We start from the raw sequence: 25,947 nt of genomic DNA, 5'->3' as shown, positions 1-25,947 counted from the left end.
TCTATGAAATTCAAATGAAATACTCTCCTTTTAAAACCAGTGGCCCCCAAAATTCATTAACAAATAGTTTCCTACCACAAGTAAATTGGAGGATCTTAATTTATATTCCAAAACTGTTTCAATAGAATCACACACACAAAAAAGTTACTTTCCTTGGCAATCTGCACCGTCAAAAAATTGTATTTTTATCGATGGTGTCTTGAAGAACTTTGGATCTAGCTGATGTGAGAATTTTATAGAGAACTGTAAGTGAAGGGCTGAGAGGGACCTTAGAGATTTTCTAATTCAGCCTTCTCATTTTATAGATGAGAAAACTAAGGCTCAATCAGTAATTGTTAAATGAATGAATGAGTGAATATTATTGACCCATTCATCAGGAGAGTGGGCTTATAGATTTAGAACTGAAAAGGTGATAGGATCAGATCACAGGATTTATTTCTGGAAAGGTCTTTCTAATTTATAACAAATGAGGAAATGAAGGCCCAAAGAGTTCAAGTAACTTGTCCAAATAAAACAAAGTATTATCAGAGCCAAACATGGGACCTCTGATTCCAAACTCATCAACCTTTCTACTGCATCCTTGCTAAATATGAACTCTGATATTTTCCCCCTATTGGGGGTGGTATCACATGGTTCCACCCACCTTTTCTTACCTGGGGCTCCCTACGCCACATGACACATACCTGCTGTCTTATTTTCCCAGAATGGGCAAAGACACACTCCATGGCAACAAGATCCTGGCACTGGACTACTCAGATTTAACTCTGAGGATTCACTTTGCCAGAGCTGTAAAGACCAGTCTTTACCTGTTCCAGATTTAAGGGCATCTGTGGCAAAGAGCCTTTCAGAGAAGAAATGGGGGAGTAGAAGTAAAGTTACTGAGGGCCAATCAAAGAATAATCTCTCTACGTAGTTTCTCAAGGAATTCAGGGATATTATGATTAAATTTTGACTCTACAATTCACTGGCAGGCTAGATAGAACTTAAAGTATTCTTAAAAACTGGAGAACAAATCTCCTGAACTACATTAAAACAACCTTAAGGCCTCACGAATAATCGATAAAAGCCAGGAAGTGCTCAATTAATGATTAAACCTACAAATAACTAAGCTTAATGGAGTGCAATGCCAGAGCAGCAGCAAGCACAATGGGGCATTACCTCAGAAACCTGAAGTTTAACACCTAATTGATTTAGCATGATTTCGAGTTTACTTGACCCTTTCATTTAAATTAATGTACTTTCTCCTTTGTATTTATGACGGAGGAAAAGGGAAAAGCAAGTGTCAAAGCCTGTTTCTGTACCTCAGCAGGCCATATCAGAAATCACCAACTTAGGGCGAAATAGAATTCTGAGGAGCAGTCCATGATGGATCTTTTGCTTTGGGTTTGTCATTGATAATATCTAAAACAATTGGCCTATTTTAAGGAAACCCTATTCTAAACAGCAGAACACTTAAATAACTGGATCTGCTGCCCATGGAGAAGCACCAGTATATGTGACAATATTTCTTATCCATCTGAATGACAGAAGGTTTTTAAAGTTTTTTAAGTTTTTTAACAGGGCCAGAATGGGTCCTATGCTATAAAGGATCCCCTTAAAATCCAAAGGTAAAAACTAGGCTTATTTTTAACTGAGTCTTTCTATGAGTATAGTAGTATAGGATTATTATATTATACTATTATATATAGTATACTATATTATATATACTATGATATAGTAGTAAGGATTATTACATCAAATAGTGGACAGTATGGTCATGACTTTGGGTGATGGAAAAACAGGCACTGAATACTTAGGGGGAATGCTTTTAGGCCAAGAAGCAAATCAGTGATGAAACTGGGAAAAGCAAGGCCAGATATCTTGATGGGACTCCAGAGCTGTAAGCATTTACTTCCCACTGTCTCACAAGTTCAGGACAAATCTTTTTAGGAGGATGTATATTAAAAATTTAAGAAAAGGGAAAAGGCAAGTAACTAACTGTTTAATTTACTAGTGCTTTAAAGGAGAGCGACTGGGGCGGCCAGGTAGCACAGTGAGTAAGAGCACCGGCTCCAGTGTTGAGAAGACCTGGAGATCGAATCCCGGGCTCAGACACTTAGCACCCACCCAGAAACACCTGGCCGTGTAACCTTGAGCAAGTTACTTAACCCCAATTGCTTAGGGGTGGCCAGGTGGCTCAGAGAGTAAGAGCACTGGATCCAGTGTTGGGATGACCTGGATCAAATCTGGGCTCAGATACTCAGCACCACACCCAGAAATAACTGGCCACTGGCCGTGTAACCTTGAGCAAGTTACTTAACCCGATTGCTTAAAAAAAAAAAAGGAGAGTGATTAAAATTTTTCCCCTGGGTTAACTTATTAGACTAACAAAAGAAATCCCCCATTCAAGCCATTATGTCTTGGCTACTACATGACCTAAACCTGACTTGTCTTCAAAAATATATTCAGAATAATATCCTAGCAAAATTAAAAAGAAAGCTGAAATTTTAATGCAGATGCTAGGAATCCAAGGAAGTTTTCATTTTAAAAAATCCACATGTTTCTCCATATTCAATAAAATGATGCCATTGAGGATCCTCACAGAACACCAAGTGGTGCTACTTAGACTTGGACCATTTCTAACCAGTGGAAATTGCTGCTAGCCCCAGAGAGCAACAATTGGCTACTGAATTCACAACAGAAATGACAAGACTAGACATTCTTTCAAGCCTTAAAAATTATGGTCTATTTATGAGATCAGTCTCCTTGAAACACGATTTCCCTTGAAGACTCCATTTCTCTTTTTCCCAGGCTTGCCTTGCCTCTCAGCAGTGCTGAGAAAGTAGATAAAGAGTAATGTGATACCAACCGTGAACTGCTGGTTCTGTCGTCGCCGTTGTGTCTACACACGGGAACAGAGGATTGGAGGAAGGGAAGAAACAGGAGGAACGGCATGCAAAAAAAGGGAAAATGGAAAAAATGGAACAGATAATATATGAGCAAGCTTTCAAAGAACATTGCGTGACAAGCAATAATAAATGAAAAGCAAAAAAGCATTTGAAGGGAGTTGCACTGTTTTAAGACATGCTTTGGGCTCAAAGCTGCGAGCCAGTGAGGGGAACAGTAAATTCTTTATCTAGGGGATCTTGCCGGGGCATATACTGCTGGTCAAAAGTCAGGGGAACATGCAAAGTGATGAGGAACACCACCAGTGCAAACTCAGGGACTGGTGGATGGCTCGTAACGCACCAAGGCTCTCAGGACTGTGACAGAAAAGCTCAATCTGAAGGCTGGTTAAACAATGAATTCATACATTCAAACATTGCCTTTGTTTTAACCCAGCCCTCCCTGGTCACCCTAGCTTCTTGATCGCCAATTAGGAGTCACTGAAACAGTCACTCTCCCAAGATTTTTCAACTGCTTATGCCCAGACACCTGCAGAGGAACATATGGTTCAAGTATTTCCATCCAGTGCATTATTTCAGCAACGTTTAGCAGGTGAATTCAAGCAACTAGGAGGCCGTAGGGAGGAACAGATTAAAGATTTTCACAGATTGGTTTCTCTAGACACACATGGAAACCGTGGTTAGGCCACTCTTCCCTTTGTGGCTCTTAAAACGTTACAGTCCAATGGCAGATGCCCATCACAGAAGCAAACAAGCCCACACAATCTGCTGTATGCCACTTCAGCTCACACTAAATTCCTAAAGTCTAAGCATTCAACCATCCGTTCACACTGCAATCCACAGGCCATACTCATTGTTGGTGACTGCCAAGAGTCAGGGTTTCTTAAAGCTAAGACAGGAGATGACATTTTTTTCTCAATATTTGAGACCCACACTGTAGAAAGAAACATGGTCTGTTTCTTCTTCATATATTTCCAATGCTGTTAAAGCTTTCTGGAGCCTTCTGACAAGCTCTCTAAACCAGGCTTCCTGCACTGGCTCATCTCCACAAGCAATTCCTTAAGGGGTGCAGGCAAGTGAAGCAGTGTTGTATTCTTTATTTTATTTTATTTTTTTGGCCAGAGGGGAGGCAGGATAAATTTCTGACAAAATGAAAGACATTTTAACTTCACTTTCCCTAGCCTACTTCATTGCAGTATCAACCCATATGGCAGCTCTTATCCATTTACTTCTACACATCTTTATTAAGATTCTTTCCATCTAAAATCCTTGGGCTGGAAAGGAATGGTAAGATCATGACATGGATTGGTCACCTGTAGTCACAGGCTGCTAGCACAGCTCTTAAGGGGGTTACTGTGGCAAAGAAGCTTGCCTTATTTATGATGCCATGATTTAAATGGGCATTGTTCTTGTGGGGCTACAAGAAGGCTTATTCTTACTTGATGTAGGCAATGTTTAAATGCACCAAAGCATTGCACATATGATCTTTGTAAAAGAGCCTGGTGCTTTGGTTTAAAGATTACAATACATGAGTTCACGTAGGTGTTTCCCTTCAGTTGGCATGCTGTCCTCAGCACCTTAGAACATTTGAAGCTGGAGCCCTTCCAAGTAGTCAGAATAAACAAGAGTTAACCCAAAAGGTCATTCCAGGTTAATGTGGCCTATAGCTGAGTTTCTGGAGAATAGATGAAGACCAAAACCAAACCAAAACAAAACAAATCAAATTTTTTAAAAACCAACCAAAAAAAAAAACCCAAAACAAACCAACAAAAAAACAAACAAAATATATCACAGGGAAAAAAAATCACTATACTTACTTACAGATTCAAATCTGTATGCATAAAATATCAGAGTCAAAACAATACAAAAAGTTGTAGTTTAACATATTCCACACCTGGATTCCCATTCCACAGGTTATTGCCCTCCTTGGTGGCAAAATCCATGCCTATTGTGGGTATCTGCTGCTTTAAATTTGGGGGTCATGAACATACTATGCTAGCACTTAGACTCATGTGAGATGCTTGGTTGTAGAGGCATATGAAAACCTCTCTTAAATGAACATGAGCTGACACTTTGGCTTATCTGTTTTTGTGGCAGTGTTTTTGAAACGTTCATTCTAACCAAGCATATAGTTAGTATAAAATGAAAGAATGTAGGGGGTACAGGAGGGTTAAAGTCCTCAAAAATAACAACCTGGAATCAAACAATGACCCCAATTTACTGTCTTCCAGCAACACATTATGTCAGCTTTATGAAGAAATTAAACCCAATGAAGCTGGAAGCCAGGTCCTATGTGGGAGCTAGAAAATAAATTAGGAGGGAAACTTCACAGTGCAGCTCGCTTCCCCATCCTGGGGCCAAAAGCCCATCAAACCGCTTCCAAAAGGGGGAGAGCACAGCAAGGGAAAATAAATGCTGGCGGGACCAGGGATGTTTCAAGCAGTTAAAAGCAAACATATATCAAAGTCACACACCACAGTCACTGCAGCTGGAATGGCAATACCATGATCAGCAATGAGTTGGATGACTGCATTGAGTTGGATGACTGCATTGGGAAACACAGACTAGCTAAAAAATTTAAAGCAAGACTGGAGGAGGTATGAGGAGGGAATCTGATGTTTCTATTTCCTAGCCTCTATGACTCAAAAGTATTTGGGAGGCTACCAGACAAGGTTTCTCTGGACAGGAACCATTTCAAGTAAATATGTGGGATTTGAAAAATGACAACCTTCTTGTACACCTATTTTGTATTTTGGAAGCATCAGATGACACAAGTGAATCTGCTTCAAAGCCTTACCATAACTTCACATGCAAGGTACCTACGTTTCCCAATAGTGAGAGTTGTTCTGTGCATTACAATTTGCTTGGGTGTCTCACTCACAGTGTGAAGAGGCCCTGCAATAGATGAACCCTGCATGGTGTGGTAATCGGCACGCCTGCTCACAGTTTGCTGGCTCACTATCTCATCTGATCAAATCCTAAGAATATGGGCAAAATTTAAGTCTTGAAGCTTCTGAGGCAAATTATTGTATAAACTTGAAAAACAGAGAGAGCTGTCCACAATGAGACCACTGCTTCCAAACCTCTCTCTTATACTGTTCCCGTGCCCCCCACCCCAAGTCTGTAATGAGTTATTTCAACAGAAGAAACATTATAAAAAGGAGCTGAACTCGAAGTGTCTACATTTTTAGATTAAAGAGGCCTAGCTGACTCATAGTCCCTCAATTTTAGTTACAAAGAGAAGGCAAATTTGTCATACATTTATGTGGCAAAAAAACACCCACCCACCCCTCAATCAAACCCAACCAACCTTATGTTCTTGCAAACACTATGTGTACATAACATTCTAATAGTTAATACCTGGCTATTTTATGAGTATAACCAAAGAAAGTGTCCAAGGAAGGGTATTGCCATGGGAAGGATGTATATTTCATTTAATATTGACTTCTCTTTTTAGTATACTAGTTGTAATGACTGTCCTGAAGGACTAATCTGAAGTAAATTTAAAATCAAATGCATATCTCATGTTGCAATATAAGATGTTATCTGCAAAATGAGAAAGCATTGATAATGTGTGAACCTAGAGACACTAGGCATTTAACCAAGTATTGCCAAAAAAAAAAAAAAATTCCTCCATCAGAGGCAGCTGGGCAATATTTAGTTGAAACAGTCATGTGTAAGCTCCACTGTGGCACATTCTAATCCTTTCATATGGATTCTCTCCAACTTAGAATTGTTCATTGAGTGTGACAGACTGGAGGTTTAAAACTAATCCATAAATTAGTCCATGGTCTCAAACACAACGGGTGCCATAAATGAAAATGAAAATCCTAGAACAAAATTAAATTCACAAACTTAAATGCTTTTTTCTTCCCCAACTGATCTGCAGCATTCCTGCTTTACAGTACATAGATTCATTGTAAATATTCTGTGTGTGTGTTTGTGTGTGCGTGTGTGACTGCTTGCACATGTGTATGTGCTTAAGGAAAAAGAGAACCCCAATGGAAAGGCTGTGGGAGCCCAAAGCATTGAAGTAGCCTGTAATTGTGAACAAAGGATTAATTTGGACTGTCATAAGCTTAAAATTCAACAAAATTAAGTAGTTCAGACATTTTCTCAATATAGTTGTTCTCTATTTTCTTAACTAGAGTCAATAAAGAACCAATAGGCTTTTTGATCAGTGTCTACATGACTTCTCTTTTCCTTTGCACAATCATCAAGCGCTTCAGATATGACATTCCTAGAGAAAAGAGGTGTGGCTTCCCCAACAATGCTATATTCATACTGATGCTTTACTTAATGAATGCTCATTATTTAGGAGGTAATTCTTTTTTTCTTGGTTCACTCAAATTGAAAACCACAGAAAGTTAAAAAAAAAAAAAAGTAATGCTCAAAAAGTAAGTGAGAATTACTTCCCACTGGTTTGCTGCTAATTTTCCTTTTATCTATGTCATGATTTAATTAAAAGTTTTGGGGGGATGAAGAAGTGGACAGGGGAATAACTTAACCTACAATGGTACCTACACTGTAGATTAGTAACAAAGTTCTCCCTGTTTTTAAAAGTCATACCCTCTTTGAGTGGGGGAAAAAATTCCAAAGACCAGCAGGAATGGGAGTTGATTCTTTGTCAAGCAATTTTAAGTTTTGTTAAAAAAAAAAATCATTAGAATTGTACTAGTGCTACACTCCAGAGATCTTTTCATTTGCAAACCAGGTGTTTCACGAAATAATAGCAATTCATATAGTAGTAGTTTCATTTAACAAGAAAAACCAATGGCTAAATCAAAACAAACACATGTTGGGGGAAGAAGGAAAGGGAGTGAAAGGAGGGAAGAATGGAGAAGTAAGGGAAGCATTTTTAACATGTGTGTTTGATAGCATTTTGAGGTTTCGGTTGATATTTATTCAGCCATGAAAATGGCAAAGCCTTATTCTGGGTGTCCATGATTATATAACCAGATATCAATCACAATGTCACCCACATATTACTTTCCATTTCCACCAATAGCTGTAACTTTTTGTATATTGAGAATGGAGAAATCTCCCAGGATTATTACCTATTCCTGAGCTGTCTGTTCATGTTGCAAATAAATAATATCAGAAGCAGCTCTTTATAAAGAATATAGGTATCAAGGCCCCACTGCCTGTAGTTTTTTGTTTGTTTGTTTAGTTTTGTAAGAAATTAAATATAAAATTGTGGAAATGAAGGGAAAAATTATCCACTGGGAAAAAGCATAGAGAAAAATCTTTTCCAATCTTCCATTTAATTTCTCATACTTCAAGTACAAAACTAAGTTGTGGTGATGTCAGATTCAATGCTCCCCTTCCCCTCTCCCCCTACTTTTTTACACCACTTTCCCTCAATTAAATCACCACGGATTGAAATTATTGGTTGAGTTCTCTGTTATTTATTTATGTCTGATGCCTTATACTTTTGAACTCCTCTAACATCTAGCCCAGTGATATGCATATGTATACAGATGTTCAATAAACATTTATTTAATGAACGAAGGCAGACATTTTATCACTTGTTCTGCAACTTTTAGTAACGTGTGCAATCTATTGGCAAGAATTATTTTAAATGAAACCTGAAGAGGAAAATATCTTGTGCTGCAAGAAGAGAGAAAACCATCCAATGATCTATACCATATCACACTGTGGTCATTTCACACTATCAATCTGAGGGATCTAGAGCTTAGTACTGTGCCTGGCACATAGTAGGTGCTTAATAAATGGTTACTGACTGGTTCAATTTCTTTCCTCCAACTGCCAAATGAACCAAAAACATCTTCCCCATTATGTGTATCACTGACATCCCTGAAGGATAATACCAATCTCACGTCCTTCATTAGAGATGTCTAATACATACCATAGATAAACTCTTATCATATGACTACAAAATCCATAAAACTAGTAGAGGAAAAATTGGTGCTCCCTTCAAGTTACAGAGCTCTTCTCAAGTGTGCTTAGATATGAAAAACAAGGGGTACTTTATTTCCCAAGAAGCAACATAAAATGTTTAATTAGGTATACATTTTAAAAAAGAAAACATTCTGATATGATCAAGTTCATCTCTCTGAGTTCATTTTGAAGCATCATGTTTTAGAATTTGGCCCCAGCAGTTATTCACTTCTGATTATAAGTTAGTGTTACTTTCTATTTCTATGTTAATTGCTATCAGTTTTGAAATTTGATTCAAATTGGCCTGAATTCCTCATTCAAACAGGTGAGGGAGTTTAAAACTGAGTTATACTGTATTATCAGTAAGAGGCTTAAACAAATGTTCATTCAGGATGCAGCCTTAGATAAGTAGGATTCGATACCTGGGTCATATGAAAATAGGCCCAAGAGACATTTCTCCAACATGGCTGCCAGGAGTAAGCTTGATCCAGCTGGCATAATGGGGTTAAAGATATTACCAGACAGAGAGACAAATGATTGCAAATACACCTAATGCATGTAGTAAATAAACTTTAAAGAATGTAAACACAGCAGTGTGGTGGGTTGATTTTTTAAAAACATTCTACGTGATGATGAGTCTGTACGAGGAAGATTTACCTCCCCTAAAGTAACAGCTGTCCAAAATCTGTATTATAACAAGGACTCCAGGGGCAATTTAAATTATGCAATTTGTGCTGCCATATCATATCGTACATCTTAATGAACAAAGCCACAAGGACAATTTGAAATGATAAAAAAAAAAGGAGTGGGGTTGCTAGTGATAACAGCTGAAACACAAAGAAATGGTCAGAATATCAATGCACATGGAAGATACTGGAGAGAAGAACAGACAGACATGGGACGAATCATGATGATGCTACAACTGTAACCAAAGCCAACCTCAACAGTTTGAAGATTCTAACCAACCTTCTGGTTATTAATAAAGAAATGGTTTAAAAGGGCTTGATTTGACCTGACTAATCAAATCTAAGCACCAAGATGGGTCTCATAGGTTCCATTCAGTACTTTAGATCCTGGTTAAGTCCTACTACCAGTTCCAGCTAAGATGCCTGTCACAAAGTTCACACGTATTTGAAAAGATAATTCGACTGGATTTATACAGATCAGGTGTGATTAACCTTAAAGTTCTTGGCATCACTGCTCTATAGAATCTGTGCTTTTAGTCAGATCAAAAAAGACCAGGAGTCAGTTTAATACAACTCCACTTTGAAAGTGTTTGGAGTAAGGTTAAAAAGTGAAGTGAAGTGAAAAAGCTAGGTGATTCAGTAGAAAGATTGACTCACCAAGCAGGAAAGTGATTCAATTATCCTAGTTAGGGAAGACACAAGATAATACTGGAATACTTCCTTCCATAGAAATTAGAAATCAACTATGATCTCTTGAGTTTAAAAATATTCCTCCACTGCATTTCTACATTTTTTTGGGGAGGGAGGGGGGGATGCAACTTTGACCCAGGGAATGGATTTTAGTTACTGTATTTGACTGGAAGAAAAGAAATAGATGACTGTAGCTTTTTGTGTGATTTAAAAAAAATTTATTTTATTTTAGCTCAGGCTTTATGTTACTGTCACTGGCATTTGGTTGTTGAAGCTTTTAAGGCTAATGGTGGCTGTAATGTACCAAACAGTACAAGAGACAAGAAGAGTGGAAATTAATTTAGATATCCATTTGTCAAGACTAGGTTTGGAATATTTTTAAGGAACCAATCTAAATCTAAGAGAGAACCTGGCCCTTTAGAAATGGAACCTGGAATCACTCCATTCTATAACCTTTAATCTGTTTGAAGAGAGGAGCAGATGCTAAATTCCATGAGTGTACATATCAAGCCTTTAGGGCAAGATAAATAAATATAAGGCTGCTAGTTAAGACACAGTAACCCTAGAAGATCACATCTATCAAGGTACGGGATTCAACAAAGTTGTTTTAGCAGCAGTTTCAGTTTAACTACTCTTTGGTGCCAGTGAGAGTCAGGGCATTCATTATCACAAATGCATTCTATGTGGTGAGGAACCAACCCCTAGCATCAAGAGACTAACGTGCATGTATGAGATCATTTCACATTACTCTGAGCTGAGAGGCCAGCAGCTTAAAGAGACAGAAGCAAAGAAAAGTCCCTATTAAAGAGTCATTTGACAAAGGGAGAAATATAGTACTGTTAATTTTGAAAAAAAATTTCTCTTAAACAGAGGCCCTGCAATGGGGAGTATAATAACAATGAATTGTAGTTCTCTGAGGACATAAGATTAGCTTTGGTTTGGAATGACAAATTAAGAGCTGTGCACTGAGGTAACTCTGAGTCTGAAGATTGATTGTGAGGGTGGAGCTGAGTGAGTGTTAAGAAAGGCTAAAAAAATCTAAGCTAGTGTGAGGACAACAACAAATGGAAAATGCTGCCCCATATTAAAGAGAAGTTGGTGCTATAGGTGTTTATAGGCTGGGTGACGAAGTTCCTAGCTATGATGAATGTGAGCTACTGGACTTGGGCTACTTCTCACAGATATTAAAATTATAAAATGGCTAGACTGATCCTGGACTACTGCAGAGGGAAAAACCAAGACTGCTGAAGAATTGTCCTTAAAGGTTCCCATATGCAGGACAGGCCGGAATTAGGAGAACTAATTTATATGGAGAGTCAAAGGGTCGAATTCAAATTTCTTATGAGATTTCTATGAAAACCTGGTAATGAGAACACAAGCCTGGCAACAGCTAATAGCTGGGTAAGAGACGGGGAGCAGTTTTTACTATGGAAAGTTGACATTAGGGTTGCCCCAAGGACAGGTGTCAGAAAAAAGCTTCTTTAGTATTTACTCATTTACAGTATTTACTAATCTAAAGGAAATGAGATGATTCTACTTACCAAACAATTTGTAGATCAAAGAAAATATCAGAATTTTTTTTTTAATTGGGAAACAAACTGGCTGAAGATGAGTTTGAAGAGAAAAAAACAACCAAATAGGAGAATGACAATTATGCTCTTGCCCTGGCAGCATCAGACACTCAGCGGTGTCTTACTCAAAGGTTCTCTTGGTTTGACTGTCAAGGCTGGAAGGTTAAAGCAACAGCTAAATAGAAACAGAGATTAAGGGAAATATTGTTGTATTTAAAATTGATGGTTGTCTCCTCTTACCCTGAATGACTTGAATTTTTGTCACCTCTATCGCCGAGGTAGAGCAGAAATATGAAAGGTCTTGAGAAAGTCAATGAAAATGATTGCTACTATATTCTGGGTGGTGAAAAAGGGGAGTGATATATGAAGAGAGGTTAAAAAGACTTTTAGTCTATAAGAAAGAAGAAGGACAGAAATGTATAAAATAGCAAATGTTGAGAGAAGTCAACTAAGGCCTTTAGCATTCTCATCACGAATAATACAAGGTGAAGGGGAAATTACATTTTAAAAGGGGAAGCCTATCTACCCCAACCCCCAATCCGCTCCCTCAAAACAATGAACTCATGGCAGATATTTCCATCAAATATAAGCAAAATTAATATACCTAGAAAGATTTCTAAGCAATGCTGTATAGTGTCTGTTGATATGGGGTTTCCATAAGCAAGGAAAGAAGATGGTCTATGGGATGGCACAACAGAAGTGCACGCTATACAGGAAGAGACTCCAAACATGGGCTTTGACTTTTGACTAAGAGATAGAATCCACGCCTGCTCTATGAAAAAAAGGTTGTCATTTTACTTTGGTCTCCTTAGCTATACTGGTGTTACAAACAGAGGTAACATTTTCCACAGTTAATCTTTTGAGAATGAAGGATAGCTGTATATTCAGTAATATGATACAAGGAGGTACCTTATGGAATAGGCATTTACTCCCCAAGGCATTCAGATACAGCCAATGGCTGGGGCAAGACATGGAGTGACAATATTTACCAACTCATTAGACATAGCAGTGAATAAGTCAGCAGCACCTTTTCTGATTGCCAGGCAGACATTTTACCCTAATCTTTTGCTTAGATTGAGGCCCTTAAAAAGATGAATCCTTTGCATGAGGTATAAAGTATTTGATCTGTTGGAGTTTCAGAATGCTATTTTCAAATGCTTCAAATTAAGGACTCACTGGGGTCTTCAAGACCCCAATTTAAGAGCGCAACTTCTATTCTTTTTTTTAAGCTACCAAAATGAAGGAACTATAAACTTCTCAGTAAAGAACTGAATGGAGGTTGTCAGAATTTTTTGTATACAAACAAGACAATAAACATTCAGGACATTTCAATGGTAATGAAGGTACCATACCTGTGATGATGGTAAGGATGGTGGTGGTAGTGGTGGTTGTTGTGGGAGGAGGGATAGTTGTGGGGGGATCTGGATAAAAAAAAAAAGGAAAATCAAACCCACGATGCTGAACACAACAATGATCAATAATGCCAAAACAGAGGTACAAGGACACTGAGATGCTTGTTTGATGCCTTTTCCCCTTTAAAAACAAGCTGGTGAACTTCAAGCTGTTTTAAAGATTTTTTTTCCCCTTGTAATTGTATCCCAAGGCCTGATTTGGAAATGCTAAAAGAAGAAGAAAAAAAAGAAATTTTGTTAATGAAGTGAAATAGGGAAGAGATGGGGAGTGGAGAAGAGGAAAATTATAATACGATACCACAACCCGACCTTCCACCCAGCCCTGTCCACCCACATTACCAATCAACCCAATGAACACATTTCAAATGTAAGGCCCCTTAGCTCAATGCAGAGAGAGAGAGAGAGACAGAGAGAGAGAGAGAGAGACAGAGAGACAGAGAGAGAGAGAGAGAGGCAGAGAGACAGAGAGAGAGAGACAGAGAGAGAGAGACAGAGAGAGAGACACACAGAAAGAAAGACAGAGACAGAGTCAGAGAGAGACAGAGGGAGACAGAGAGGCAGAGAGACAGAGACAGAGAGAAAGAGGCAGAGAGACAGAGAGAGAGGGAGACAGAGACAGAATAAACACAATAGCTGTCCTGTCATTACTCTGCATTTACAAAGTGGTAGAAGGTGGGGGAGAAGACATGAAATAGTCCTGATGTGTTTGAAGAACTAATAACACCAGACCATGTATGTGTTGCCTCTTACTTGTTCTCTATGGCCATTAACTTCATTATTCTCCCTCCATCAATACATCTCAGCAGGAAGTAAAACTACTTCTAAACTAGTAATAAATACAAAGGAGAGAGAATGTCATCACTAAATATCAAGTTCCAGGCATGTCAGATTTTATTGAGATTTTATTTTTTAAGTCAATAAAATTTTATAACTTATAAATATTAATAGGATGTCTTTGCTCATGTTAAGAGCATGACCTAAATGGACTAAACTGATAAAAGAGAAAGCATATTTTCCCTTTTATAACTCTGAACTATATATAGAAGAGCCTTGACCCATGAAGCCAATAACCCAACAGGGAGCCCTTTGTTAGATATTTGATATACTGTATATCATTCCATACCCTCAAACATTATTGGGGGAGAAGGGAAGGGGCGAATATGAAAGGGAAAAAAATAATCAATGCCTAAATGATCAAACTGAATGTGTTAAGTAGTCAGCAAGACTTTGAACTAAGCAATCATTCTGCCATAATAGAGCATAAAACGATTCACGGGCTTTTGATTTTAAATTTTATCTAAAGCACGTCAACTTTTCCTCCCTGACACATCTGGTGTTCTTTTATCTCCAAGTGAGCTCTCAGATTCTCTAATTAATACATCAAAACTTTAATTATATACTGCACCTTTATTGTGTTTGGTTTAACTTCCTGAAAGTTTATGAAAAACATTACCTTGGAGTTTGCCTGGTAGCAAAGCCAGTTTGAAATTATTCCTACTGTAGTCTGACAACTCAGATTTCTTACACATATTTGCACAATTTTGAAAGGACCTACCCGACAATTGCTAGTTGTTTTATGGGTATGTTTTAGTTTAAAATAGCCTTGCAAATAAATATGAAAAATTCACCAGCCCACAAAAAGAATCCAATTTCCCACAAGAATATTCTCCATTTTATGGGGTAGAATTAATATTATTTTTCATGGACCAGGGCAATATGGGTAGTGAATAACAAAAACCTCACCCCATAAATCTAATGACAAAATTATTAGGATTATTACATTAATATATTAAAAACCTACCAGCTTAAAAGAAATAGCCTCTTAGGGGAAGCTATTTGTGTATAGGCTATATGCACAGGGGTAAGAATGTACAGGGATGAGAAATAACATTCCAAAAATCAGAACTAGTCCCATTCCCTAAATACCTTTCTGTGGACAGTAAGCTGGAAAATCATTTTGTAAGCAGGTAAATTGTTTGTTTGTATTTGAAAGACTGGTTGATAGACTTCCAAATCCTGATGCAAGTGCAGACTAATAAAATAAAATTCTCCCTACTATAAGTCCTCTAGAAACCTTGATCAATTCATGACTACATTGGAAAACTGTTTCCTAAGAGGTGTATCTGCTCCCCCAACATTAGTGATAGTTAATATGATTTTCATGTTCTGGAATGATTACAATATTTACTTTATGAAAAGAGCATCTATACTCTAGAGATTTCCCCCTGCTTTGCTATGATGCTATTTCTGCATGTGGTTCAAAAAGTGTTGACACAAAATGGGCTATAATCATGTTATAATAAAAGTGTGTCTGAAAGAAGTTTCAAATATGGTTATGAGCCATGGGGTGGGCCAGGCTAACTGGAGCACAGACTTCAAAATGAGGTCATTAACCTTTCTCGTGTTGCAAAAGGCACACATTTCCAATTATTTCTATCACCACTGGGGTAACTGTTGTCCTTCACATCTGGCCCAAGTGAACTGAATGAATTAAATTCCACTGTCAGCTACAACCCAAAAGCTTAGATCATTACCAGCAACCAGAAGGCAAAATTTAAGGAACTAAGGAGTCGGTGCTAATGATCTGTGGTTGAGACACCAAGGCTGACGGTATAAAACTAGCTGGTGCTTGGAAACTACTCAGCCAGATTCTCCCAGGACATATATTACTCACTGGGAGTTAGACAGTCTATTTTAGAAGTGTGTTAACTCTTTAGATCACTAGAGGCACCACTCTGGAAATTACTACAGTGGTGGACTTGATGATTTTAGTAAATAAAATAGGACAACCCATCTTCCCAAAGTATTATTAACCAGAGGATGATCAGGTTGTTTTATTATTAGTGAGAGGATGAATTCTTCCCCCAGGTTGTTCCTGGGATGTCCTACCAGCCACTGTTACAGTTGAAGGGGAAGCTCCATTAATTATCTGTGTTACAATGTGGTCAAAGGGTAGACATGTTTGTAGGTGTACTTGCCCAGATAGGTTTGTGCCTATGTTTTTAGGATATAAAACAGTCTGCATTCTCTCCAAAGAGTAAATTCATCTGTGAATCTGTCTCAAAAGAAGAACCTTCTAAAAACCGGAAGAAATTGTCCCACTGGGAAATGACAAAAAAATAATTTACTCTTATTGACTAACCTTCCTTTGTCCCCAAACTACTGCAGTGTATATTTATACGAAATTTGTTGGGAGAATTCCTCCTTAAGCTGTGGGACAACAGGCAGAACATGTTGATCCTAACTGTTTTGGAAAAAAGAATGGCCTCCTGAATTGAGGAAATATATTGAGGGTCTATAGTTAAAAGCATGGAGAGACATAGCCGTTTATGAGCAATACTGCAAAAAGGGTTGTATCGAGAGTCTGTGAGCTGGGTCCTGTTTCAACAGTGGAGGGGCCAGAGCAGTGGGTGTGTGTCCCACACATTGTCAGTGTCATGAATGTCAATGAAGCCCTGATTGCATTCAGAAATGAAAGGGAGTGGCTAAATCTGACCTCCACCTTTTATCACAAAATTCTCATGTTTGGAGGCATATGAAGAGAGGATTGTGTTCATGTATCTCTAGCATGAGCTGGGTCATGCTACAATGCTATCTTACAGACACACAAAAAGGCCACATCTTCCTTTAGACTTATTCCCTTCCATTTGATGCTTAATTCTCCCAACTACAGGGAAGGATTAATTCTATTATCAATAGACCAGAGACAACATGGGTAGTGAACAATAGAACCTTCCCCCATAAATCTACTACTGACAAAATGATTAATAGTGATTAATCACTTGTTTATGTGAAAGAAAAAAAAATTCAAGGTGTTGGCTAAAGATGAAATTGAAATGTTCAAATAGGGATGGTCTGGAATATGTTTCTACTTGGTAAAAAATATGTTAAAGCTACTCACTCCCTTTTGTTAGTGAGTTCACAGAGTAAGTGGCCATTCCTTCCAAAAAGTCATCAGTGTATGTGATCCAGCTATGAATAATGAAACATTCACAATATATTGGGATTCTCATGCCTGTGATGATGGTAAGGACCTATCCACTTCACCTGGAAGAAAACTAACCTATCTGGCTTTGTAAAAGGGAACCTACTTTACACATAATTTTAAGAGAAGGATATGCACTTGAGTGGCAATGCACTTAAGTGTACAGGAAATATTCATCATATATGAAAAAGACAAAGCAGCAGTGCAGAATAATATAAAGGGGAAATCATCTGATTGCATAATAATTAACAGCCCTGTAAAAAATGTTGATAAAAAAAACAAAAAATAAATAAAAAATAAAAAACCAAAATCAAAACCAAAACCAACCAAACAAAAAAAAAGCATCAGTGTCCAATTAGTAGCTACTGGTGGTTTCTGCAGCTACTGAGAATTCCCTCATTTCTCTAAGTTATATACTGGCCTATAATCTTTTAATGACTTTTATACTGAAAACAGGAAAGGAGAGACCCTGAGTTCTACCCATTGAGCAGAGAGAGCCAGGTCAGACCAGGCATCACTGGAAACACCAATGGGAATGAACCCTGCCCAATGTAGATAGAGCCATTAATTGGTAAGGATGGATTTCCAGTCATTACTTCCAAGATAAGTGCTCTCCCTAGGCTGTGCCTGAGGACATATTCCCCCTTGCCCCACATGACCAGAGAATTAGCTAGGGGACTATATTCAGTGGCTCTGGAACACAAAAAAAAGAAGGTCCCGAGATTAGAGAGGGAAGAGAAGGAGTCATGGCTCTCCTAGCAGGAGACAAAGGGGCCAGCGCAAGCCAGGCTTCTGAAAGCTCTTGCAGGAAGTCATTAAAAAAGAATCTGCCAGAAGCCTGAAGAGTGAAGCACGTGTTGCAGCTCTGTGTAAAGGAGTCTAGGAAACGGGTGTTTGTCTTCTCACGTACCGTATACATACAGCGTATAATCCGAATGAGCTGTCCCCACTGCGTTGGAGGCTTCACAGCGGTATGTACCATTATCTGTTTTGTTTAGGTTATTAATGAGCAGGTTGGACCCCGACACTACAGCATGTTGTGGCAGGTCGTCATCTAATCTTACCCAATTCACCATCACAGGCCTATGGAGGAGGGGGAGAAAGACAAGTTGCATTAACTATTTCCCATGAAGCAGTTGATACATCACACTGTTCACCCACACATTAAATAAGGGTGCATGCAAGGTGACAGACACTAAAGGAAGGCATAACACAAGACATTTAAGACAACAAAATGATATTTCTTGATCTTTCCAAATACCCATCTGTTTGACATATCATACTTTTTTTTCTCCCCCTATTTACATTATCGGGTGTTGAATGGTTGTCAACAGAACACACGAGGGAGCTTCATTATTTACAATTTATCCTAAACAAATCGGATGAACAATCCAGTATCCTTTATTTTTCTGCCCTGCTGTGCAGTTTCACAACAATTGGATAGGACAGAGCTCACCCATCGTTAATCATCTCCTTAATTAATTAAAAAAAAAATCAAAGACACACCAAAACTAAACTAGGTTCTAGACCTATGATAGATGTACTCCTCTGACATTAAGTGAAACACAAAGCCATTTGCTTATAAGCAAGCTGTAATGTTTAATAGGGTTGGTGTTCGGTTCTATCTAAAATGCATGACTTTCAATAATTCTCTTTTGGCCTCTGTTGTCTGAAAGAGCATCTCAGCACATTGGAGGGATACTATTCCTCTCTGACCAACCACATCCATTCTTCACTTGGTAAATAGTGACTCTTCCCCGCTTGCTAATCTAAAAACAGAAAATACATGTTCCCCCACCTCCTCCAACCCCATACACCTGCATAGAGGTAATCACAGCTTTAGGAAGAGTTTTTCAAGTTAATCATTGCTGAGTGAGTCTCAACATGGCTTTTTCAGGTCTTAAGACACTTGCTCATTACCGAGAAGCCTGTTTTTAGTGATTGAAAGTACCACGTTGGTATCCATTAAAAAGAATCAATTTCCCAAGAAACTCAGAAAATACACACATTTAAAACATATTTTTATGCCACTCAGAATCCAGAGCTGCCACTCTTCAAAATGCTCTCCCCCGACTCTCTGCTCCCCACCCCCCACCCTCATTGATGCCCTTTGTAAACTGAAGATAACTCAGGGTTTGTGATTGAAAAGTTTCAAGCTGAAAAAGGAGCCGCTCAGAGGCTAGAGGCTGCCCTAGCTCCTACTTGCTTCCTACCATCACTTTGAAGGGTTGTGGCAGGAAGGAAGACCTACATTTAATGACCAGCACATATCTGAGGCAGCCTTATCACGTGGCATTCGAGTTTTCAAATGGGATGGGAAAGTTACAATTTTTCTTTAATTACACATGGGTTTGTCATCACAACCCAGTAAATTATTTAAAAATTAGTGCTGCATATGTCCTCCTTGCAGGCAATGGCAAATGGGTCTGCCTGGCAATCAGATCTAATGTCCTGCTGCTTGACAGCTGAAACAATCAGTGGGGGTAAGTGCTAAGGATATTCACAACATTTAATGGCAAGCTAAATTACCATTTTTATTGTATGCTGTTTCTTGAGAAAATAAATAGGTAATATGCTAAAAGGATAACTGTAGAGTAACATGTGCACACTTATACAATCATATATCCATTTCTACTGGAAAGGAACAGACATGCTCTCAGGAGCAAGTGTCCTGAAAGAAACACGTTATTACCATTCCTGTGGCATCTTCTATTGAGCACGTTAATTTCTTTAGGAAAACAAACAAAGAAACAAACACATATACATGTAAACAGCCAAAATACAGGTCAACAGCCCACCCACTATAAAAGCAGTTTCATAAAAGTGAAAAAAATGATTTTGAAAAAACAAAACAAAACATTTTTTTCCTCCAGGTAGCCTTTTTTGCAGGCAAGGTGAGGAGCTAATTAGTGCAAGACTCAAACAATTTACGAAGGGAGAAAGCAGATTCTTCTGCAGTGCTCCAGAGAAAAGAGATCATTCAGCAGAGACTAGATATTTTCAAAAAAACAAACAAACTAGGAACACAAGAAGAAGAAAAGCAAAACAATAACAATATTTTCACTGCCCCCAAGCCCCCAGGTGCCAAACAAAGATGGCCCATGAGAGTGAATCTCTTTTTCAATGGGAAAGTTTGCCAGGACAATGTGGGCTTGAGGGCTGGATCAATCTCATTTCTCAGTAATGCCTGCCCGAGAGTGGAAAGTAGATCCAGGCAAGGGAATTCACTGCTTGGTGGGCCATGTCCCTGTACCAACTCCACCACTGATTAACACTAAACACAATGGTATTTTGCACTCTAGTCCCTTGTCATATGATCTCTGCATTATGATATTATAGGAAAGAAGATGGGTCTTCCAGAGACCTTTGGGAGGCTTGGTCAAAATCCTCTTTTTATTTGTTTGTTTTCATGAAACCTGTAATAATGATGCAAGTATGGGCCTGAAAAAGGGATTGGATACTCTAAGGACAGCAGAGGGAGCCCAATGCTATTTTTTGGTGGGTACCACCAAAGACTGAGCCTCCTCAAGCCCAGTGTCTACATATTCCTCCATTACAGAGACAGGAGTTGTTATTTTTCCTCTGGGAGACATCTAAAGTCTATCATATAAAGATAAAAGACAGCTTTTTTCTTAACTGTGAACCATGAAATGGCAATAGTCCTTTAAAGGGGCAACATACTGACACTTTACTACACTGAAGAAAAAAGCAATACTTCTAGTACACATTAGGACCACCTATGTTCTTGTCCACTAGCACAAGCTGGAACCATTCCAGAGACATAGTGGGCACATTCATAAGAGTGAACACAGGTGGAACAACCAAGATTAGCTCAAGAAAGTTTATTTCCTCAATTGCATTGTTCTTACTCAGTAGCTTATTTACACCGGAGAGCCTAAGCCAAGACCTTGCTGGCAAAAACCTTCTATTCAGAAGGTTAGCACTATGACTCTTTTTCTTTGAGATAGTAAAGGGGACAAAACTGAATATTATATAATTATTTTTTTCTACAATGGCAGAACAAAATATAGCTAGTTAATCTTATTTGGGAAATACCAGTTTAGAATATAAAGAGGTAACGGGCCAAAAGCACCAGTAAGCTATTGGTACATTATAATTCCATTTGTTTTTGTTGCTGTTGCTTGTTTATTTGTTGGGTTTTTTTGGGGGGAGGGGGAGAATAGAATCATAGCAATAATTATAATAACGAAAAAGTGCTAACATAGGAGAGTAGCCATTTTTTCATTTGAGCTAGATATTGTTCACGTAAAAAAAAAAGCCTGGCCAACAAGAATAATAATAGACAATTCCTTCTTTTTTCTAGAATAATCCTCCACCCTTCACTGAATAATCTTCCACCTTTCACTGCATAATCTCTTATCATTTGCAGTAGGCCCTCGTCTGGGAGACAGGTGACAGGCCAATGAGAAGTGATTGCACACACACATCTCTTGTGTTGTGACATTTACTGTGCGTGACCCACTGCCAACCTTGGACTTCAGAACTTACTGGGGCTTCCCGATGGCTTCACATGTTAGCTCAAGCGTGTCCCCTTCCCGGGTTAGGCCTTGTGGAGGGTAAGTCAGCTGAATGTGCACTTGAGGCTTATCTGCATGACAACAACACAAAGTACAATGTTGAACAAATGATATCATCAGGTAGAATCAAACTTGCCTGCTCCTGCCAACACCACACACTGGCAGCGCTTGTTCCCTCCCCATCCTCATCCTTCAGTTACATCTTTCTAATTAGTTAGTAATCCTGGCATTTGCTCAAATTAAATTGACTAATAACTCTAAAGAGTGAAACGCGGACAGATAAGAGATTCATAAGCCAACTGCGCCACATCAAACATTTCCTGTGAAATACATTTTGTTACATTGAAGTTTATCTCCAGACTCACTCAAGCTAAAGGAAACTCATTTGCCTTCATGCTGAGGTGAAGCCACAGATATTTGTGGTGCTCAGAATTGATACATTTTATCATATATCATATATTTCTATGTGACAATACTTTGTGACACCGCATATTAATAAGTTTGGCTCTTCACAAAATTTTTTTTTATGTTAAAATGAAAAACCTAGAAAATTCTGAATTACAGCATGCAGTTTTAAAAAATCAGAATTGGGGGCAGAGGGGGGAAAAGGTTTGTTCACTTGAAACTAGAAAAATCTTGTTTTAAATATACTGAAGACTGAGGCTTTGTATGAGTTGATAAAATTATGTAAAATATATAAAATAAGGCTTATCTGGAGGATGAATACTCACTTGGAGTTAATTGTGAGCCACAATTTAAAACTCAATACAAGCAATGTCGTCTTTATCACAGCTAAGAGTTGTTTAATCAGGATGGCCACCAGCATATAAATAACTGATGCCTATGTAATTTATTTCATTATCTACACCCACCTCTTTTGTGGAAGGCAGGCTAAAATTTAAAGTATCAATGATGATACACAAACTGTGGACTGGTAGAATTTTTGAATATCTCTGTAAGGTTCAAACTAACACTATATTAATCTGCAAATCAGTTTCAACAGAGCTGTAAGAATGAATGCTAGGTATATTTTTTTGGAGACATACTCAAGTATAATAAATGAGAGACAGTGAGACATTAGTCAGCAGAAAAGTCAAAATAATTTCCAAGATGTTACTTCCTCAGACAGTCACACTACCTAAAACAGCTCCCTGGCCTTTTATAAGCAAAGCTTAGCTAATTAACGTAACGTGTATCTTATGGAATAGTGGAAAGCAAAAAAGAGGGCAGGGCTCAGCTAACTGCAACCTGTGAGCAGTCAAGTAAGTCACACGAGTCAATCCTCTCTAAAGATGGCTGCTTTACAAAAGCATTTTTATATACTTACTCCTATCAGAGGCCTCCCTCTCACAGCTCTGAAATTACTTGGTTTTCAGAATCTTTTAAGAGAACCACCTTGCATGCTGGTATGTAATCTCACTCTGTATTTTGGGAAGGCTTTCTGAGATGTTGAGTCATTTGCCAGAGAACATAAAGTTAACAAGGCTTGAAGGCACCAGTTGACCCTTTCAAGTGGCATGGTTTCACTCTCAGACTCATTGGCTACAAAGGAAAATTTTAAGAACAAACTGGAATAGATATTTCCAGATATTTATTGGGGAGTGAGGAGGGGAGTCAATTGAGAAGGGTATAAATAAACATGAAGGAAAAACCACAGTGACCTTGAACAGAAGACTAAGTGTGGAGCTGCACCAAGACTTAATAGTCCTCTTTAAAGCTTGAGATAGTACCCCTGTCTAAATATAAGCCCTGAGTACCCAAAGGTCACACATTAATTTGGCTACAAGAGAAATACTGGAGATACACCAAAAAAGAGAGAAAGTACCAGTTAGAAACCCATTATGGAATGCAGAGAGTGAGAGAGAGAAGAAACACACTGATTTGTGGACACACACACACACACAAGACAAGGTAAACTAAAGAAGTAATGTCACTTCATTCACACTTAGAAAAACAGAACTTATGTGACGCATAAGAATTCAATGTCAGAGAACCTCTGCCATTCCTCCCAGAATGGCCTCACGGTGGTTGCAGGAACTGAAAACCCAAACTTCAGATTAAAACTAAATGTTTGCTGGAAGGTTAACCTCAGATCCACCAAAGGGCTGCATTTTCCATGCACCACTGACAATGGTCCATTAATTAAGTGGAAGCAGAATGTTTCCTGGCCTGTGTGGTGTTTTTTCATGCAATTTACAAGCAAATAAAGAGAGTACATTTTCAGCACTGCAAACTGAGAGTGCTGAAAATCGAATCCATCCTGCCTCTACAGTAACATTGCATTTGTTTTAGTCAAATGACTTCTTATACTCCTAATGAGCTGTTACCAGTTATCAATTACTTACGTGGATCAGAAGGAATGGGCTAAGAACTTGCTATACTTAAATTCAAGTATGAATGATGTAAGAAGTCAAAGAAAACATACCTTCAAGTCTAATATCTGATTTTAACAATCCATCCAAATTTCTTGAGGAACACCCACTATCTACTTATTCTGCCACAACTACCATAATAGCTGGTGAAAAGGTAAACATTAATCTTGCTTCTATTATGGAGGAGAACACCCTCCCCCAGGTTGACATCTTCAGTATTTATTGGTACATTATTTGACAATAGGCAATCAAACAGTCTTCATGGCCAGTTCACAAACATAACGTGCACATTCCAAGGTCTATCTTTGGCTGATACAAACCTTATAATAAATTAAGTCTCTCTTCCTTTGCCCCCAAAGTAGAGCTTGGAACATTTTCAAGGGGTGGAAAAGAACACCTTGCGATTCTATTGCAACTTGGAAACCCCTAGGAGAGCCAAAATTATGCAGGAACTTCATGAATACAACAAGGATATGTCAAAATACTCAAGAGTCCAGATGGTGGATTGGATAGCCCAAAGCCTGCCATGTATATTTTAATTATGTTCATAAATCAAATGTTATAATCTACCGAATATTTTACTAAAATGGAACCTAGTGCCAAGATTTATCTTTAAGTAATGAGGCAGGGCCTAATACATTTTCTGGGTGATCATTTTATGCTTTAGCTGGTGTTCCAAGACAGAAGGCTAAAAGCCAGAGGATGCTTTCCACCCAAGTGCAATAGCAGTCTAGAAACATATAGCTCAGAGTGGCTTAATGTCATTATAAAGAGGGAACTGTTATATAAAAATAAGAAGAATAGTAAGGTCTGAGCACTTACTGAACATTACAGTCATGGAGATAGCAATACCAACAGCCAATCAATTAAGTCTAGAGATCTGAGGCTTTCATAATAGACTCTAATTTTTTATAAAGTTCCATAGAGGACACTTAGCAGGGCTGATGCTGTACTAAGCAAAATTTATTCATTGTACACAGCTATACAAAGGGTCACATACCAGGAAACTTAAGGTCATCTTACATAGGCAAAAGATTTTAGTGAAAGTTTTATTACAAAGTGATTATGATTTGGGAAACTTTTTGTAAATAAACCTTCTATTTCTCATACACATACATGTATGTGGTTTTGCCAGATACATCTATATCTATACAGGCACACATAAACATATGTAAAGTGGTTTGACAGAAGGTGGTAATTAATTTCATGCCAGTCTGACCTCAAACTATAAGTCTGTGATCTTTTCAGATGAACTTTTGTACTTCCTATCTAAATTTCCTATGCAAATAAAAAGTCATGCCATTCTGCTATCTAATAAGGAAGGGGGGAAGGGAGGGAGGGAAGGAGGGAGGGAGGAAGGAAGGAAGGAAGGAAGGAAGGAAGGAAGGAAGGAAGGAAGGAAGGAAGGAAGGAAGGAAGGAAGGAAGGAAGGAAAGTAGGAGAGAGGGAGTTCTTTTGCCATTAGCAGCTTCCTTTGGTCTTTTCTGTAAACCAGAGGTCAATCAAGTACTGAGGAAGTTCAGAACACACATTGCCAGAGAACATCTACCACCCATTTGTTCACAAAGAAATTTTCAAATTAGGAATATTATGAAAATTAGCCATCGAAAGTGCCTATGTGCAGTGGAAAGTCAAGGAAATTTCAGTCATCCTGGTTTCATTACTGTCCATAAGATGAACTAATGTTCTATGCACAGTATAAAGTCACTTAGACTGGTATTCAGTGATTCTGTCCATGTACAAATTATTCTGGAATTGCAGTTGAACACGGCCTTCCCAGTCCCCTCTCCTGTCTTAAGCCCAATATTGTGAAACACCAGGGAGAAGAGAATTTAATCCTGAAGGACCGTAAGTACTAGATAGTAGAGAAGACCACTACACTAATACTACTGGAAGAGAAGATATTT

General features: G+C 38.4%; 1 protein-coding gene across 6 annotated transcripts in view; it reads right to left on the bottom strand.

Annotated features, from left to right (window-relative positions):
- Window positions 1–25,947, bottom strand: part of CADM1 (cell adhesion molecule 1) — a 363,137-nt gene that overhangs the window by 22,067 nt on the left and 315,123 nt on the right. For 4 of the 6 annotated variants that reach the window (XM_069080202.1, XM_069080200.1, XM_069080201.1 and 1 more), the window contains 4 exons: window positions 21,640–21,739; window positions 18,041–18,213; window positions 13,086–13,154; window positions 2,849–2,881 (listed from right to left, as the gene is read on the bottom strand). In XM_069080202.1, the coding sequence (XP_068936303.1) occupies window positions 2,849–2,881; window positions 13,086–13,154; window positions 18,041–18,213; window positions 21,640–21,739 (375 nt within the window). The remainder of the gene's footprint in view (window positions 1–2,848; window positions 2,882–13,085; window positions 13,155–18,040; window positions 18,214–21,639; window positions 21,740–25,947) is intronic. The other 2 variants (XM_069080203.1, XM_069080204.1) reach the window with 2 other exon arrangements.

This window comes from Petaurus breviceps, unplaced genomic scaffold (assembly GCF_028583685.1).
Source record: "Petaurus breviceps papuanus isolate PSGF00001 unplaced genomic scaffold, PetGlider_PUasm1.0 91133, whole genome shotgun sequence".
Taxonomy (NCBI): domain Eukaryota; kingdom Metazoa; phylum Chordata; class Mammalia; order Diprotodontia; family Petauridae; genus Petaurus; species Petaurus breviceps.
Note: the sequence above shows the minus strand (reverse complement) of the source record. Positions and strands in the feature narration are given on the sequence as shown.